The sequence below is a fragment of the Carcharodon carcharias genome, chromosome 18 (assembly GCF_017639515.1).
Source record: "Carcharodon carcharias isolate sCarCar2 chromosome 18, sCarCar2.pri, whole genome shotgun sequence".
NCBI classification, from domain to species: Eukaryota; Metazoa; Chordata; class Chondrichthyes; order Lamniformes; family Lamnidae; genus Carcharodon; species Carcharodon carcharias.
The window spans coordinates 34981520-35001958 of record NC_054484.1 but is presented as its reverse complement, the minus strand read 5'-3'; the positions used below and the strand labels follow the sequence as shown (position 1 = coordinate 35001958).

The 20439-nt window shown below is 41.7% G+C and overlaps 1 protein-coding gene across 1 annotated transcript in view; it reads left to right on the top strand.

Moving 5' to 3' along the window:
• The window catches only part of dcbld2 (discoidin, CUB and LCCL domain containing 2), a 120682-nt gene that overhangs the window by 65093 nt on the left and 35150 nt on the right, over window positions 1–20439 (top strand). The window contains exons 4-6 of the mRNA XM_041211757.1: window positions 2985–3036; window positions 7746–7818; window positions 18867–19000. Coding sequence (XP_041067691.1) covers window positions 2985–3036; window positions 7746–7818; window positions 18867–19000 — 259 coding nt within the window. The remainder of the gene's footprint in view (window positions 1–2984; window positions 3037–7745; window positions 7819–18866; window positions 19001–20439) is intronic.

Here is a 20439-nt window from a genome sequence, read left to right as displayed (position 1 = left end):
CTAGAGTGCTCTGGCCAATCTTTAACATCTTGCAAAAGCCATTGGCACCTTCTTCAGGTGTCAATCTACTGCCAAAGGGCATTGTGGTTAAAGAGTTGCAGGGATCCCTATAATGTGAAAGGCAGGAAGCCAATGTAAATATTTTAGTGCTTGAAGTCAGAGGTGACTCTTTGCAAACTCCTTGTTGGCTGACACCTTGTGCACACAGTTCCAAGTTGCTTTATGCTATGTGGCAATAAGTAATAACAGTTGGATGCACTTTTGTGTGAACCATCTTCACTTGGATGATTTTCACAGATGTTTTCCATGAACATTGGTTTCTGATCGTTCCAAATTTAATCAACCCGAGCAGCCCACTTAGCACTTGAGCTGGGTCATTCAACCCAATTTTCTATATCCCTTCAATTAAATTACATTAGTAATTGGGAGTTTTTAAGGAGGGAGGTTTGCACTTGCCTTCAAGTACCTAAAAAAAAAAGTTTTAAAAATTGAGTCCATGCTACGGCTTGAGTAGAATTGGTGCAGTCATTCTAACACCTGTAAGAAAGATCATGGTGTAGGAATTCAGCTTGATATCATATTCTACCTGTTGGCTAGCTGGTTCTGAGGTATACAATCTACATGCAACTCGCAAATCAGTGTAGTCTAATGTTACTCAAGTGTAAAGCTGATCGTTCAGCATCATTGACGGTGACGGAGCTCATTGATTAGCTGACCACAGCAGCCGAGTTTGCTGCCTTGGAGCGGAAAACTGCATTTTCTGTCACAGCGAGTTTGCAATCGGCGCATAATGGATCAGTTAATGTTGTCATTCAATGTAATGTCATACAGGATAATCTTTCAAATTCACACTCAGTGAGCCCCGTATGGTGACAGGACACACACTGTGCATGATAAATGGCCATTAATGTAAATGGTCAGGAAAGTGTGTGCAGCATGCATCAGATCTTCTGATATGCAGAACTAAAGAATATTAACTGTTGGATTTCAGCTTTTGATTCATGCACAGAACCTGACTTCCCAAAACCTGTCCACCATCTGAAAGATACAAGTCTGAAGTGTGATGGAATACTATCCACTTGCCTAGATGAAGGCAGCTCCATCAACACTCAAGAAGCTCGACACTGCCCAGGACAAAGCAGACCGCATGATCAGCGCCTTAAACATTCACTCCCTCCAACACCAGTGCACAGTGGCACTGGTGTGTACCATCTATAAGATGAATTGCTGAAACTGGCCATTGCTACTTTCTGCAGCATTGTCCAAACCCATGACCTCTATCACTTAAAAGAACAAGGACAGCAGATGCATGGGAACCCCATCACCTGCAAGTTCCCCTCCAAGTCATACACCATCCTGACTTGGCACTATATTGCGTTTCTTCACTGCTGGGTCAAAATCCTGGAACTCCCTCCCTAACAGCACTGTGGGTGTATCTACTCCACATGGACTGCAGTGGTTCAAGAAGATGGCTCACCACCAACTTCTCAAGGGCAATTAGGGATGGGCAACAAATGTTGGCCTTACCCTAAATGCTCTCATCCCAAGAACAAGTTTTAAAAATGCACACTGTTAATATCAGACCCTTGCCTGGGATGTTGCTGTGGTCATGGTGCACATAATAGTTTTCTGGTTGCACTTCCTGTGACATGTGCAATGGACTTGCATTCTATTAATGTGTGTTTTGATTATAGGTCAAAGAGCAAATTATAAATGGTTCATATTTAGATGATTGGATTCCCCTTGGCTTGCAGTACATACACAGTCTTGCATTGATCCTGCAAAATTTCTCATTCTCCAAGCTGCTAATATTTTGGTGAATTTCTGTGGAGTCTTGATTTCAATTTATTGAAGTGAATGGGTGAGCAAATTGCTCCAGTTCCCAAACTGGTCTTTGTGCAGGGCAACCTTATTATGAGTGAATGACATTTCCTACATGATCTTCATCCCACCTATTCTTTACATACATGAAGTCTCTCGGCAGTATCATCTACAAATGTGGAGTTAACTTCCAAATGTTCGCTGATGATATGCAGCTCTACCTCTCTGCCTCCACCCTTGATCCAATAACAACCACTCTGCTTTCCAGCTGCCCCTCTGTCACAAAGTCCTGGATAAGATAGACTTTTCCCTGTTTCACATTTACAAGACTAAAGCCATTCTATTTAGCTCCTACAAGGAGCTTTATACCTCAGGTACTTATTCCAACACCCTCCCAAGCTACTACTTCAGGTTCAATTTGCTGTGCACAGCCTTAGCAATTGTTTGACCCTTAGGCCTACAGCCTATACAAAATCCTATGCAACCATTACAACTAGACTCAAATCCTTGTTTTCCATTCCCTCCTTGGCCTCATTCCATTCTACTTCGGCAGTATTCTACAGCATAATATCTCACCTCACACTCTCCATGCTTCTGATTCTACTCTACTATGTATCATTCACCTGAGTCTCCTCAGCCACTAGTGGCAGAGCCTTTGGGGACTCTCAATCCTTGCATTCTAGAATTTTCTTCCTAAATCACTTATCCTTGTGATCTCTCTCCCAACTATTAGGAACTTCAGCAAGAGCCATCTGTACAATCATGGCTTCAGACCATCATACATACAACCCTACCTCCTTCCTCTTTCCTCTGGATGCCTGCCTCTCTTGTAAAGTGTCTTAGAATGTTGGGTTACATGAAAGGAGCTATATATTTAAAGGTAAAATGTATCCTCCCTCCTATCCCCAAACCCGCTCCCCCACTCATGCACAATGATTGAGCTGTACCCCTTGGCATACTGTCTGGAATAGAAAATCTTTGGGTAGTAGACTCAAGAATTAAGCCATGGAAACCATTTTTAATTCTGAAGTGTAATCTTGGGGGATCAATTGATGACTTTGTATGTACATGTATATTCAATCCATCAAAAATAAATGATTAATTAAAAAAATTTCTGTTTGTGATTGACATTTACCTAATTCTCTGTAAATTTTCTCCCACAGATTTAATTACCTGTTTGGACAAAGGAAGCCACTTTACAGAGCCTGAATTCAGGTGAGGATTTATTAAACCAATGGGTTAGGTTTAGAACTTAATTTAGTAAAGTGAGCAAAGGACATTTTAAAGCAGCATAAGGATTTGGTTCAGTTTTCTGTAAGGTATTGTAGCATGTTAACCTGTATAGTGGATTATTTTTCTTGGATACTGTTAAGTTGGCTTTTAACAGGGAAAATCAAGTTATATGCAAGATAAACAAGGTGCATTGTTGTCGTTTCATAGTACAGAACTATTGCTGAAAAAAGAGACATGTCTAAGCTTTTCATCTTGCACTCATCAGCACACCTCACAAGAATACCAATAGGCATTGCCCTGAGGAATGAGTCAGTAAGTAGCTGTCACTTGTTTAGCTAAAACTGGCATAATGTGTGTTCTTTCCATCTGTAAAGAACAGGGCCCTGTGCATTAATATATGTAGCTTCCAGTACATGCAAATGCATCACACTGCAAGCCTGACTGACAATCTTAAATTGATTGTCAGTGTAATTCTTGAAGTACTTAGGATTGTTTAGCAAATGTTGTCCAATTGCGGAATCACACCTAATGTTGGACACTGTGTTTTGAGTTTACAAGCACAGGCTGGTTGGGTACGGTCTATACCCTGCCTGTTGCAAGCCAAAAAGGGCAGGGCAATGCCTTGACCAATCAGGGTCAAGCTACCTGGTTTAACTTTCAAACAGTGCTTGGCAGTTAACTGTCAGTCACTGTCACTGGTGCATTGTCCATGGCAATGCCACTTGCCAACCAATCAGCACTGTCTTCATGTACAGTATAAATTTTGTTTTCCCCTTATATTGGTTTTCTTGTGAGGTGTCCTGATGAGTGCAAAACGAAAAGCTTAGACATGTCTCTTTTTTTCAGCAATACTTAAGGTGCACAGCATTATTGTAAAAAGTGTTTACTGAGTCACATAATCTTACAACATGGAGATTGGCTGTTTGGTTGGTGTTTATCTTCCACATGAGCGGCTATCCCAATTTCATTTGCCTGCCTGTTCCATATCCTTCATTCCCCTTTCCTTCAGTCACCTATCTAAATGGTGGAATGTTCCCTGTTTCAGTCACTTACTCTGGTAGTACATTGCACTATCTCACTCCCCTCTTTGTAAAATAAGTTTCTGCAGCTTTCAGTTCTCTTAAATTTATTCTTATCCCTATGTTTACTCATTCTAGATTCCTCAGCCTCTGTTTTTATCTACTCTGTCCCATCGCTTCGTGACTTTAACACCCCCTATTAAATCACTCCATATTCTCCACCGTCTTAATTGTAACAATGCCCAGTTTTTCAAGCATTGTTTCCAGAAAGGCTGATTCATCAGGCAGTACAAGGTGTGTTGTGGCTCAATGTGCCACAGTACACTGAAACATTAGTACACTCCTGCAGTTAGCTACCAAGTGAGTTTGCGGGAGGAGGAAAGTTCAGCAAAAATATTTGGCCTTCCTCAAGGGGAAAGGAGAAATCATTCCCAGATGCCCATTCACACTACATAATAATGGCTCAAGAGCAGCATTGATTGACTCAGGGAGATGTAAGGACAGAGCAGAAAATATAAACACCAAATAGGATGATTCATTTATGTTATAAATTAACAAAGAGACAGTCATACTATTTATGACCTTAATTTCAGTATCATTGTGTGTTTGGCATCTAATTGTCTTTTTAACCATAAACCCATGTGTTATCTTTCATATGCACTAATATCTAGGTTGCAAAGTGACAGTGCTGAAATGTGTTCATAGTCCAAATTCTAATGAATTCAAGCTAGGATATACATTGTTATCAAACAGATAATTGATATAAATATGCACAAAAAAAGGTTTGATGTGTTGTGGACAATCATTAGTCATGGAATCACAGCCAGCAAGTTACTGTTGGGAAGAAAAGACATTCAGATAATCTGTACTTGCTTTTTTAAAAACAAATTTAAACCAATAACTCCCAATGTCATCTGTTGACATAAACTAGTAGGACAGTATACCCCACTGAAATATGGAATGAAAATAAGCTGGGAAGTTATAACAAACAATTGGATCTGTTTACTGAGTTTGAGTGATACAGTTATTTAGCATTGGACTGTGCTCAGATCATTGGAGGCTCATTCCCGGTATGCAGGAGTTTCATAAAGGCTGCAAAAATTATTGAAACGAAACCGGTCCAAGAGTACCTACCGTTTGCTTTTGAAATGTATAGGAGTGCTTTAGTGCCCTATAAACTGGTCAGAGAACGGTTTAGAGTAGAATGCCCTTTCTAGAGTTTGTTTTTCTTAAATTTTTTAAAGCTATCTTATGAAGCAATTCTAAACCTGCATGAGTAATAGCTATTTTTTTACACTTGTGGGAAAATTTGAATTTTTGACCTTTTTGGTTGCCTTCCCTTCCACATCACAGCATTTCAGATCTCATTTTTAGCATCCTAAAGTGATACAAGAAACATTTCTCTGAAATTCACCCTTGAGGAACTAAGGATGAGTAGGAGCTTGAAGACTAATCAAAGAGAGAGATCCACCTGACTTAAGGTGGATTATACAGACCTGGCATTACTCCTGTCGACCCTTCAGAGCAACAGCGGCATTTCAGATGATATTTGCTTTGATCGATTGATAGATTTCTAGAAGGCATTTGATAAGGTGCCACATCAAAGGTTATTGCAGAAAAGAAAATTTCATGGTTTAGAGGTTAACATATTGGCATTGATAGAAGATTGGCTAGCTAACAGGAAACAGAAAGTAGGCATAAATAATTTTCTGTTTGGCAAGATGTAACGAGTGGTGTGCCACAGGGATCAGGGCTGGGGGCCTCAACTTTTTACAATTTATATAAATGACTTGGATGAAGGCACCAAAGGTATGGTTGCTAACTTTGCTGATGATACAAAGATTGGTAGGAAAGTAAGTTGTGAAGAGGACATAGAGACATAAAAGGCTACAAAGGAATATAGATAGGTTAAGTGAATGGGCAAAGATTTGGCAAATGGATCTGGCAAATATAATGTGGGAAAATGTGAAACTGTCCATTTTGGCAAAAAGAATAAAAAAGAAGCATATTATCTTAATGTTGAAAGATTGCAGAGCTTTGAGATGCAGAGGGATCTGGATGTTATAATGCATGAATTGTAAAAGGCTAGTATACAGGGAAATTGAATACAAAAGTAGAGAGGTTATGCTTCAGTTATATAGGACATTGGTGAGACCACATCTAGAGTCCTGTGTACAGTATTGGTCTCCTTATTTAGGGAAGGATATAAATGCATTGGAAGTAGTTCAGAGGTGGTTTACTAGACTAATACCTGGAATGGGAGGGTTGTCTCTTGAGGAAAGGTTAGACTGGCTAGGTTTGCATCCACTGGAGAAAGAAGAGTAAGAAGTGACTTGATTGAAACATATAAGATCCTGAGGGATCTTGACAGGGTGGATGTGGGAAGAATGTTCCTCTTGTGGGAGAATGTAGAACTAGGCATTACTGTTTAAAAATAAGGGGTTGTCTATTTAAGACAGAGATGAGGAGAATTGTTTTCCCTCAGGGTCATGAGTCTTTGGACCTCAAAAGGCAGTGGAAGCAGAGTTTTTGTATAATTTCAAGGCAGAGCTAGATAGATTCTTGAAATGTGAGGATTATTGGGGGTAGGTGGGAATATGGATTTGAGGTTACAATCAGATCAACCATGATCTTATTGAATGGCGGAGAACTTGGAGGTCTAAAATCACTTGTTTCTCAAGTACATGACCTTACTACTTCACCCAGGAGATATTTCTCCAGGTCAGAAATAAGGCCTCAGATCATGTGTCCTCTTTTTATAGAAGCAGAAAAATATTCTTGAGATGATGTAAGTTGAAGGAGTACGAGCACAGTGCCCAACCTTTGTGCCAAACTGGGTGTCATTCGATGCTGTAACTCTTCCCCACCCCCTCCTCTGCTAGATGGTGAAGTCCTGGTTCCACTTTGCATGCCAATTGGTTTATAGAGTGCCTGTCACAAATCCAAAAGTGCTTTTCAGCTACTGCAAAGTACTTTTGGAGTCCATGTTGTTAAGCAGGGAATCCTGACACCCAATTTGCACTTATCAAGACTCATAAACAGAAAGGAATAGATGCTGGAGGCGAAATTGGATTTTTGGATGCTTCAAACCCCCTTAAAGTTCTGAAACGGAGTGTGCAGCACATGCACACACATCTGATGCATAGTATACTCAATGCCATATTGGTGATAAGGGGCCTAGAAACAAAAGAAGCACCAGCCCCATGATTTCTCTCCCTAGCACTGATCGTGGCAGCTATATTGTGTTACTTTGATGTGAAGTATGATGGTCTTGGAAGATGCCCAGGTGGTATTGAACAGGTGGGGCCCCCAGCAGCCTCTCCAGAACTTTAAAGTTTCAGCACAGAAACGGGCTGTTTTGTCTTTCGAGTCTTTCCTAGTGTTCTTCTCTGCTCAAGCAACTTCATATCATCCTCATTCCCCATACTGTGTAATACTTATCTTTCTCAATCAACTAATTCCCTTTTTGAGAAAGCTTAATTATTCTACTGAAACAATGGTTTGTGACAATGATTTCCATATTCTAGCCACACCCTGAAAGAATCTGAACTCCCTTTTTTTGTACTTAAACTTGTGCCCTCTCATTGACTCATTGTCTCATTAATTATGTTGTTACCACAGCAAAGGACTAGACTATATGCACAACCTGACTTATATTTGTTTTATTTTCAGCAAGTACTGTCCTGCGGGATGTTTGACACCTTTTGGCGACATTTCAGGAACTATCCCTCATGGCTATCGAGATGTAAGTAGCGAGACAGAGAGAGAGAGAGAGCAAACCTATTGATGGAGATTAGCCAAGTGAAAGTCTCTAATTATGATGTACCATATACGTAGCCATCCATGCTCTGAAATGTGCTATTAATTTGGTGAATATTGTGAGAATTTAGCTTTAACCCAGTTAATGCTGATTTGTTATCTGTGGTTGTATTTGTACTAACTTGCTTTACAAAAGTGCAATTTTAATCTTATAGGGGACACAAATCTCACCAATATGCCATTACACTCTGCTTTACTGTGATTACCTCTATTTTGAAGGCATTTTTCACTTCCCCATATTGAGAATAATAGAACATAAATTGAGAATCACAATCACTGAGGGATCATAGTTACAACCACTTCAAAGTGCAGTGTGTTATTAGATTTTATTTTATCTTTCACCTCCATTTAGGTCAAAGTAAAAGGAAAGAAAGTCTTCACAAGATGACAATATAGATCAAGACCAATTTTAGTTCATCCAGAATGACTCTGCAGTTCCCCATTACACTGGTCTCATAATAATTTCGGGGTTTTGCCTCCATTCCATGTGTTGGACACTGCGTGGAATTTAATGCTGTCCCCGTAGCGAGGGAGCATTTAATCAGGTGGGAGGGTGGTGGGTAGAGACTCCACTGCCTTCCTGCCTTTACTCTGAGTAAGCCTGGATGGCCTTCCCGCCCCACTTTCAGTTGAGACCCTTAAGTGGGAAATTAATGCCCACTTCAGGGCATCATCCCGCCTCTGCTGGTATTAACTCAGCAGTGGCTGAGGGGCATGCCATGAAGGGGGACATGACAAAAAAATCTGTGCAAGTTTGCTTGCAGGCTCCTGGGGATGGGGGTGTGTCCCTGGTTCAAAGGCATTCAGGAAGGGGGCATCCTGCTGAGAGCCAACCCCTGCCCTTGCTGTCGACACCCCTTCTCTGCGACCCCCCCCCCCCACCCATCCTGCCATCACTCCCCTGTGACTTGTGACCCATTGATGATCCTAGGCCCTGCTGGGTGTTGTACTGGCAGCAGCCATGCCTCCTCAGTGATACTGGCCTCTGATAAGCCAGTAACTCTCGACAAGTGGGATTTCTGCCCTTGGGGTCCTTGATCCCGGGGAAGGCCCACTACTGCCCACTTAAGTGCCTAAATTGCGGCGGGCCCTCCCTTAATGAGGCAACCTAGGTTCTCTCCAGCTGGCAGATGAGGCCCCCATTGCCTCCATTAAATACCACCCTCTGTTTGTTAGGAGTACTTTTCTAACATCAGTTCTAAATTTGTCTTTTTCTAGCTTGAACTGGTGTCCTCTGTCCTATTCTCTGCCATGAAGCAGGGAAGGGGCAGTTAGTCAACTGACTTAAATTCTGCTGTTTTGGCCAAAAGATTCAACTTTTCATGAGTGCTATTATCTACTGCTCCCAAGTAGTTCAGCTTGTTAAGAGTCTTACATTTGTATCAGAAAAAATCCCATGATATGAAGTGTGCTTGAATGCAGCATCATAAAATATCTCCTTTAATGTTTTGCACAGCTTCTAATGTGTTTTTTTTTAGTTGTCTTATCAATTACTGTTTTAAAGTAATTGTCAAGTCCTTTCTCCCTTCAGCAACCAGTCAGTTGTACAAATAATCATGACTGAAGGCTACTAGGAATGAGCAGTAAATAAGATCTTACTACTGCCGTCCACCAAGAAACACGAGATAAATTTTGTCACTCATTGAGCTGCAGTTTGTGGGACCTTGCTAAGAGCAAAGCAGCTGCCATGTTTGTCTTCGTACAGCAGTGACAACTCTTCAAAACTAATTTCTTGGCTGTGAGGTGCTTTGGGAGGTTTTACATGTATAAACTGTGCTGTTTAAATGTAATTGCATACTTTAGTTTAGTTGGAGAGCATGAAAAAAGAGATTTATTTCATGGATTGGTGGCCGAAAGGTTCGTGTAGTGCATTTTAAAATGTTTAAAAGCCTGCCAGCAATCATTGAATGGAAACATTTAAATATTCAGTTCAAAATAGAACTTATGGTAGCAGAAGTTAAATTTTTAAACTAACAAAATTATTTAAGACACTTAGGACAGAAGTTTTCATCCCGTAGGTGGGAGCGCGCCCGGCCCGAACAGGTGCGAGAGGCGGCAGCGCGCCCGCCGACAATTAAGAGGCTTATTAAAACCCTTAAACAAGTAATTAATTTCTATTTTTCGCTGACCGCTCAATCATTAGTTTGGCAGGCGGGCGAATAGGCCAGGGGGCCTTTGCATTTATTTTTACGAAACCTCATTCACGGGTGGGATGAAAAAACATTTTTTAACATGCCCCTCTTCATGTGATTGAGTCACAACATTTGTAAAATGTTTATTTTTTCATTTTAAAATTCTTCAGCTCCCTGAGGCAGCCCTGTGCATAGCAGAGCTTTCAGTGCGCACTCCCCTGCGTAGGCACGGACTTCAGCGCTTGCGCTCCTCCTGTCTATACCCTGGCAACACTGAGGCCCTTTGTGCACGTTTCACAATCGGCCGTTCTCGCTGCTGTTCCCGGGCTCACCCGCTCAACGAGGGGAAAATCCTGCCCTTAAGCTTGGGAAATATTAACTTTTTACATCCCTTTTAAGCAGTCCAGGATAAGTCCATTTCCCCTTCCCTCCAGTTTTCCTATTAAAGAAATTCTTGTCCCCCCCTCCTCTCCCCCGCCCCCCACAAGCCTGCCTGCCTCCCCATTTTTAATCTTTAAAACCTTGGAAGCTAAAACTTTTTGTTGAAAATTATACCTGGCAGTGACCGACTTCCTGTTCTCACTGGAGCAACAGGCGCTGCTGAGAGCCAAGTCTTAGGGAACAAACATCAGTGTTTCAGTGCCAGCTCCTGGAAACAGCACTCATTAAATGGCTGTCATGAGCTTCAAGTGGCAGCCCCATGGTAAGCCCAACAATTTATTATGACTTGATGTGTTCATCAAAAAGATTAATTTTTTAGTGCATGGTGGCAGCTAACAGCGTTGGTGTGGGTTTGGTTCCCCACGAAAGCAGCTTCTGAGTCTTCCAAGATCCTGGCCCTCAGGAATCTTTCTGCAAGACACGCATATTGATCGTTATATTCTGCCGCTTATTCTGATACTTGTCTATTTGAGGAGGTAGTATGCTTCATGTCCTTTAATTGACTCGCCAGAAACCCTCAGATCCTGACTGACATGAGAGCATTAGCACTGCAGAAAGATGCTTCCACCCAGGCTATTTTTATTATGGTTGTGCTTTGCAGGAACAAAAGAAGTATTGTAAAAATAAATGTTGCTATAGTGTGTTTAAATTTAACAAATTTCTACATTATGCATTTACTGCTGATGTCTCTTAGCAAAATTAATTTTGCGTGAAAGTGCTTGCAGCCTCAGGTTATATGAAAGATTCTTTGTTTCAATATTTCTTAATGAACAGTATTTCTTAAATTATGGGGTACTTCTTAAATTATGGGATAGTTCTAGTTCAGAACAAACATCACGCTGGGTCATAGTTGTTACCTGCAAATGTCCTGAAGCACATTCTTGATGTTTCATTAATGAAGCAATGTTCCAGGTAGCCTTTGGTCACCGGACGAGCAGTTAACACCAGCCATTTGTTACTTTGCTTTAAAAAAGTGCTTAATTGGCTGTAAAATGTTTTGGGTCATTCTGAGGTTGTAAAAGGTGGTATATAAATGCAAGTCCATACTTCCTTTTTCTAATTAGCTAAAACAAGAGGGAATTCTAACATTCCCCTTAATGTCAAAATTGTAGGGCGGAATTGTTCCAGACTTGCACCAAGTGCATTAGTGGGTGGGAAAAAGAATGTATTACCCTCCGGCTGCAATGGCAGCTTTTCAGGCCGTATTGTCCCAATCCCGCCTCATTAATCACACATTCCCAGGAAACACGTTGTTTTGCTGGCGGGCAGCCTCTGATTTGCCTGCCATGCCATCACCTCACCGCTTCTCATGCCAGGCGACATATTTAAAGTGCAGCTGTGCGCTCACCTGCTTCCAGCCCAGGACTGCTGCACAGAAAGCTTGGCCTCGAAAGGCAAAAATACTGCAGCCCCATGATTCACTGACACACCCCTGGAATGCATTTTGGATGTCATGGAAGCCTGCCTTGATGTCCTCTAACCCCACTCTGGCCGCATAAGGGGCAGCAACATCACCAATCTGGCTTGGGAGGTGGTTGCAGGAATGACCAGCGTCGTCTATAGACCCTGAGTCTAACTAGGTGCTGAGCAGCAACGGCTCGCTGTGGCTCTTCAGTGGCATGCGCAGGAATCCCAGCTGACCCTTCTTCCTTAGGGTGCTACTCCTCCCTCTGCCCAGCCACATGCCTCTGTCACTCTCTTTTCCTTCGTCTCCTCTCTCTGTATGCCATGAGGCATACAGCTAGATCACCAGGCTCCATGCTCCTGATGTAATCCTCCTGCAAGGTGAAAGAGAGAGATTGAGAGACTGAAAGAGAGCTTGGGTTAGCTTGGGTGTACTAAGAACTTCGCTTGGTTAAGTCCAAAGGCCCCTTAATGCATCCCAGACAGTGCTGGCCACCACTTGGATGGCCGGAGCTTAGTGTGCTGCATGGCTGCCCAAAACCCCACCACCCCTGCCCCATTCTACCTGACCGATTGGCGGCAACTTTGCCCATTGGACTGCATGCTGTGCTCTCAGCTCAGGCATAGGCATTCTCCTAACCCGCACTGTAAGGCTGCACTGTTAGCTTGAACCATGGAGGAGACCGATCCAAACCTGAATGATGACATTGCAAGGGGCTGTGAAGCGCCTCCACCAGTGTCTGCCCCATGGCAAGCTTTCACAGGGAGACTGTACAATGTGCCCAGTTGTCCAATTGCCCTGCAGTACACTAAAACGCTCATTAGTTTGCAGTCTGTGCCCAAGGGGTGAAAAGCTCTTGAGTATTTGGTGGCACTTTGATGCCTCTGTGTTGCTTGAGTGGGCAGACAAGCTAGAGGCCCGACTCCAAGCATGTCACTTGGATGCACCTGAACTGTCTCAGCCGCAGAGGAATGGTCACTTTATAAAAGGTATGGTCACTTTATAATACCCACTCCCAAGCACATGCTTGTGCAGCCCTTGGCCCCCCCCACAACTTGCCTCAACTGCATGCAGCCCTTGACCCCCCACCCCCCGAACTCGCCTCAGCCACAGTGCAGCCCTTGCCCCAGGACAGCACTGCCAGCCAGCCAGAAAAATGCAACTTGTCTGAATGCGCGGCACCTCAACCTTGAGGTCCAACAGGCAATCCTCGCAAGCGCTGTGTAACGTTATTGTGCACTCACCTCTGAGTTTCCCTTGAAGTGCAGCTCGACAGGTACGCGCTTTATAAATGCTTGTTGTGAAACACGTTGGACAAGCTCAGATGATCCAGTGTGGGGGATGATTCCAGTGAGCTGGGCTTATGATATTATGCAGATGTGTTACAATGAAGTTCCCGACGTGTGGCAGAGGGAAACACAGCCCACCATTGACAGGTGGAGCGGACAGTTGCAAATTGATTTCACGCGTTGTGAAACCAATTTTTGGTCTTCCTGCCATATTGTCCGCTCACACCCACCAAGCTGCTTGATGCCAGCGGACTTGGATAATTCTGCCCATAGATTGCAAAGGATACTTGAATTAACATGTTTTTTGTAATGGGAGGGACTGGAGTTCAGTATATGCTGCAGCAAGCTGAGATCACTGAGCTGCAGATAAGACAGTGGGTATTCACTGCTGGAGATCAGAGTTTCCAAGATTAACATGTCCAGAGTTAACTTCAGCAACCACAATTCTGTCAGCTGGTGCCAAGCTTGTCAATTAGAACATTTATTTAAGCTATGTAGAAGCATTCACTTAATGAGGTTTATCAGGTCTCGCCTCAGAGCTTACACAGAAACAGCTGGGCTCCAGCAATCTGCAGGAATAAGTGGAGCAGAGGGCATTGAGTGCACCCAGACTTTTCACTCCTTGGCTTTTCAGAGTGCTTACTTCACACATTCCATACAATGGACTCATCAGACTGATTTCATTGAATTCCAAAGAACACACAAAGGTTAATGAAATTCCAAACCAGTAATGTCATTTTAATAATATCTTTATTTAGAGGCTTTGTAGAATACCCCCACTGAATTCATTTAGTGGTGCTAATTCTTTAAGAATAAATCAAACAAAAGCCTGCCAAACTCTTCCTTTGGAAAAATATAAAATTTCTTAAAACCTTCAACAGTGAAACAGAATAAGTAAAATTGATTTAAACTTTTGCCCTTTTGCACTGTGCTTGTCTCTTCCTCTCTTTCTCCTCACACCCACTCCCACGAGCCTTTTCACCTCGTACAACTTCCTGCAGCTGCTGACTGGGTCAAATTACTGAATTTCATATAATTGCAGTTCTCTCTGCCCTTCAGCCAATCGAAAGTGCACTTCTAGCAGGAATATATTGGACTTTTGCTTGAGGTAGATGGACTACACCTTGAATGATTACTGCAGGTAGTGGTTGTGAGTGTCAAACAGTCCTGACTATTTAACTCCATAGGTACTGACCAGCTGAGCTTGATACAGTTCAAATAGCTTTGACTCATATAATGCTTTATATTAAAGTGTTCAAAGTGCTTCACATACTGTGAATTACTTTTTGAAGTGCACTGACTATAATCACACAGTACAGAAGGAGACCATTCAGCTCTTTAAAGAGAGAACCAATCAGTCCCACTCTCCTGTCTTTCCCAATAGCTCTGAAAATTTCTCTTTTGTTAATATATATCCAGTTCCTTTTTGAAAATTACTATTGAAACTGTTTCCATCACCTTTTGTAGTGGTGCATTTCAGATCATAATGACCCGCAGCATAAAAGTAATTCTCCATTTACCTCTCCCCCAAGTATTTTACCAATTATTTTAAATCTATCTTCTGGTTGCAGATCTTCCTGAAATTGGAAACAGTTTCATCCTAACTACTCCTATCAAAGCCCCTCATAATTTTGAACAACCCTATTGAATCTCCCCTTAACCTTCTCTGCTTGACATCTCAGCTTCTCCAGTCTGTCTACAAATCTGAAATCCTCATCCCTAGTACCGTTCTGATAAATCTCTTCAGCTTCCCCAAGGCCATGATGATATATTTACTAAAGTACTGTCCAGAATTGGGAACAGGCCTCAGCTAGAGCCAGAGCACAATCAGCTGATTTATAACAGATTACCATAACTAGTTTGTTTTTGTATATTTTGCCTGATCTGGCCAACTGCAAGGACGTCCAACCAAAGCCAGCCAACCTATTCCATCCTGCATGCAAGTTGGCCTCCGATGACATTGTTAAAATAGATGGGATCCTAATTACATCATAAGGCCCCTATTTGCCTTTATTAATGAAGCATGTTCTAGTTTCCATCAGAATCCACACCTCCGCTAAAATGCTGGTTGGTGGCATTTTTCGGCAATTTCCAGCAGTAGCAAGATAGTAAGTTGATTTTTGCCACTTTGATCTGCTCACCAGCCTCTTCCCACCAGGGCCCGTCGTTTTTGTGAACTATTTGCACTTCTTTATAAAAGCCACCTAACTAAATCCTTGCAATGGTAATGTTAAATAACATCTATTTGTTATCTGTAGAATCCATAATGTTCTATTGAAGAAATTCTCTTGTGACTTTTTTTAAAATATTTTTTTCAAGGATACAAATCAGGCAATAGACAGTAGAACCAGCTGAAACAAATGCTTCCACACAGATGAATGTAATAGAGAATGGAAAATGCAATATTGCGCATTCCGAAGTCTAACCTTACTCACTCCAATTCTGTGCTTGTTTATACCAGTTGTGGTCTCTCATAAGATAAATGTGATGACACAGTGACTGGTACTGTTCAGTCTAGTGATATGTGGTCAGACGTCCTCACATGCAGCATTCCTAGCAGATTCCTGTTTGAATCATTTCTAATGGCAAGGCCCAATGCAGTCATTCAACTTGCAATTTTAAAGTGTTAATGCAAAACGTGGTTTGTGGACATACGTAGAAGATGCAGCGCAGCTTACGCTTTTCAAAGTGTTGTTAGAGCTCTCCCTGAATTTCAGGTTATTGGTTATCAGTGTCACTGTCCTGGAGTAGGCAGGCATGAAGATAGAAACTACACATGGGCAAATTTTTTGTAAGGACGCTTAACGTGCTTGTAAGAAATGTATATGTGGGTTGTTTTTACACAGGACTTAACTTGTTTAAGCAGGTTAGCATCATCCCGAAACTAATGCTAGCAATATTTTGGTGCAGGTGCAATAAGCATTTGTACCAAGTGATTGTGGATTGGAAAAATCTACCCTGCACATTGTTTTATCTTTCAGGCCTAGAAATTACTGTAATGAACATTTGGTATACATGCATGATAGTCCTTTTACCTGCTCGTTTAATGGAATTTAAAATAAACAGCTTAATCCTGCTTTAAAATAGTAGACAGACAAAGGCCATCAAAATTTTAGGATTTTGTCTGCATCAACAGTAATTTCCAGCTTGAATTAAGAGAATACAAGAAAGTGAAGCCATCTTCTTTACCTGGCATCTTTCAAAAGTACAGAACCTGGTGGTCTCTGGTTAATCCTCATAGAAACTAGCCTGTGTACATCTACAGAAAGCCTCTTTTCCTTTTCTCAGCCCTAGCAGTGAGATTGTTGGTTCCCAATGTATGCTGCACATGAAGAAATACAAAATTAGCATATTCATATGTAAACAAAGTTGAAACGATCAGTGTAAAGGACAATTAGTTGAGCGCTTTCTTCTTGCCTATCACAGTAGGTTTGATCTCTCTCAGCCCCAAGGATTTGTTTCTTTTGTTTTTGTTAATGGGGCCGTTGGCATTGTCTTGCTTCTTCCCCAGTTTTTTTCAAGTATCCCTCAGTCCACATCTCAATGTTATCCACCAATCTGATTTTTCTTCTTTCTCTTCTATTTTTACCTTCAATTTCTCCCTCAGTTGTTGCCAGGACAAGGCCATTGGATCTTCATTTCCAATGTCTGTACTTGTCTATCTTTCTCTCAATAACTGTACTTAGCAATCCTTTTGATTCCTGAACTTCTACCCTTGATCTAACCCACTCATTTATCTTCCTGTCCGTCCAGCTGATTCTGAGCATCCTCAGCCATACTCACATTTCAAAAGTTGTTATCCTCCTCTCATCCTTTTTCTTCAGGATCCAACTCTTTTATCCCTAGGATGCTACACTCCACATTAGTGACTGGACTAGAAGTTTTTCCAGCTTCATGCTGAGTTCATATGCAAAAATAGTAGGTCGAAACAGTAATTTCAGCAGTTTCAAAAGCCAGTAATGCATGCTTCAAGGGTCCAGTAATTTTGTAGCCATTGTAGACAGCTTGACAGAGACAATAAAGATTTCAGTGCAAATAAAAAGCAAAATATTTCAGATAGTGTAAGTAGGAGATGAAAAAAGAGGGAACAGGTCAGGTAGTATCTGTGGAAAGGATAAAAGTTGATTTTTTTAAAGAATGTTATTCATCTGTAACATCTTCTGGTTCTGAAGGAGGGTTTATACCCAAAATGGTCACTCCTGGTCTCTCCAAAGATGTTGCCTGACCTACTGAGTGTTTCCAGCATTTTCCGTTTCAAAGTTTCACTGTTGATTTTGTCGAGAGGCAGCTTCATTGACTGTAGACCATAAATGTGACCAGAAATTTACTGAGCCCCCTGGTAAATCTGTGATAGATTAGGTTTCAGTATATAATGCTGAATAGTTTCATTGATTCCTTTAAACAAACTTGTGCTTGCCTAAATAATGAAAAATATCTTTCAATTTATTGGAATAGATTATGTTTATTTTAGTGTGATGTCCTTAATCTTTAATAGCCTATTTTCATAATTCATAACTCATCCATCACAAGCATGTGCACCGTATTATTCCAGTCTTATCCCATAAACCATTCTGGAGTTTTGCATAAATGTGAATCTTTGCTGCCACCTGCTACAATCCATTGCAAGTGCAGTTATTAGTTTGTTTTGAGGCGCTCTCCACAGCTGCTCAGTCAGAGAACAGTTAAAACCTGCCTCAACAGTGACAGCAAAATTAGACTGGCTTGCAGCTGTGGGCCTAGATACACGAGATCTTGGTTGGAGGCAGGAAGTTAACTAATTTGCTTGTGGGCTGCGTGCAATCAGTCAATTATTTATTTATCTCTCTGTCAGTGACATCCCATTAAGGTGTGAAAGTTTATTTTGAATGAGTTCCAGTGCTAAATATGAGGCAGGGAAGTCTGACCACTTTCCAAAGACTCGGAGCCTAAACAAGTTGCCTGAACCCCCACCCCCACCCCACCCAGCTTGTTTCTGATGTAAAGACAGTCATACCAAGAAATGTGGATGCATTAATGCACTCCTCCCACAATTGTGCATTCAAATTTATATACCAATGGAAAGAAAAATACAATTGTTTGCAGCTTGAGAAATGATCAAGTATTTAAATTCTCTTTTGTGTCAGCTCAATACTGAAGCACATGAGAATTTTGAAGAGCAGGAAAAGGTCACTGGACCCATCATGCCTGAGAATTTCTCCCAAATTCCTGCCATGATTTTAGTGGAATTGACAGAAACCCTGGTGAAATAATGTATATGACCACTTTTCGCCATTTAAGTTAGTTCTCTAAGATCACACTGAAGTTACAGGGAGAAATTGGGAGAATCCTTGTGACAATTCCAGATGCCAGGCTTTGTAATTGATCTCTACTCCACTGTCTTCTTAACATGTCCCTCAATCACATTTCTTTCCAGGATTCTAACTAGTTCCCAAGGTCTTCCCTGGTAACATACTTCGTGAATCTGTTACGTTTTGAGTAAAACAAAGCCTTCCTAAACCTGAATCCCTAGTTGTTAACCAGTCTATCCCTTATGTTTGAACTCTTGGTCTTAACCATAGTGAACAATTTGTCTGGATCAACTTTAAGTAAAACAAATAATGCCTATATCAAAAAGTGAAAACAAACATGTTTCAGACCCCTAAGCTGTTGTGTGAATCTGTAATGAGTTAGTGTTCATGGTAAATTTTGACTGTCATCTCTTTTTCAGTCCTCTTTGCTGTGTATGGCTGGTGTTCATGCTGGTGTCGTGTCAAATTTTCTGGGCGGCCGGATCAATGTTGTCATGAGTAAAGGCATTCCGTACTATGAAAGCACTCTTGCAAATAATGTCTCCTCAAAACTGTAAGTTTAATCATTGAGAGAAAAAAGATGCTCTGACCATTTGCTTATAACAGTGAGGTTGGGAATCATCATGTAATATTCAGAAGGATACAAATACTGTGTGTGAATAAAGGTATCTTGTTAGCTTTTTTCAAAAAATCCGAATAGCACTTTTTTGCTGACACATGTTCTTGCAGCTGAAATGTTAGAGCAGTCTCCCTACTATCACTCTGCATTAAAATTGTGCAAAGTCAAATCAGTGAATGCTTCACATCTGGTTTGCTTGCTCTTTTCAATGTCTTTGGTGTGGGCGGGGAAGGCAAAGAGAAATTAATCCTCTGCCTAATACCTCATTGCCGCTGAAACTGGGAGCATAGAAAACAGAAAAAAATGGAAGAAAATAAGGTGAATCTTGGTCAACTGAATAAGAATGGGAAAGGATGGAAAGATGCAGCAGGTCGATCAGCACCTGAAGGAAAATGTTTAAGGATTTGGATAGGACCATTCATCAAAACTGAAAGCTCAGTGGAGTGATGGTTTTTATACTTTATGAAAGTGGTAATTCAACCCTTTTTGGACCCAAGCTAGTTGATGTTATAAATGACTCCGTTTCCTTGGGGACTGTCCCCCTCTCTTTCTAATCATCCTCAAAAGACTTATCCTTAATCCCTCCTTACAGACTCTTCTCCAACATCCATTTCTTGACAAATCCGTGAATGTATTGTTGCTCCTCAAATATTTCCTTCAAAATCCTATGTGCATTCCTCTAATCGGGTTTCCACCCTTGTCACTTCAACAAAATGGTCCTAACCAAATGTCACTGTTGGGGGCAGGGGTGGGGGGGATTGTGGTGAGCTTCAACTCCACCCACCCAAGATACATGAATTTGGGTCAGGTGAGATAAGAAAGTTTTGGAAATGTAAAATCTGGTCTCAATCCACCCACTTCTGGTTTTAACAGGAGCTGGCAACCAAACCATTTTCATGAGGTGGTTTGGTCATTTAAATTAGAGGCTGTGTGCCTTGTAGTAACCTTTGTTCCAGGATTAACATTGGCCAACCGGTTTTCCCAGGCCTTGGGGAAACCCAGCAGCTAATGGGTGGTGAGGAGTGAAGACTGCTTCATGGTGAAATGACTTTGCAGCACTACTTGTGGGCCAACTATGTAGCAGGAGTGCTTCTTCCCAGCTGACCGAATGTACATTCTTCCCTATCTGCCATCGGACTCCTCTCCCGGTTTGGAGATCACCACATCCACCCACGCGCACCCCCCACCCAGCCCATCCATGCTACCACTAACCAGGCTGCAGGCTGTCTGCCTGCATCTTGCCTCTGGAGTGTTCCCCTACTGGTAGGGAGCCAAACCTGTCAATAAGGCTGGCTTCCATTTGGGGAACCTGGTGGGAGAAAAAAGGCTTGCTTTGCAGTATTAAAACTGCACAATGTATGGGGCTCTACCAA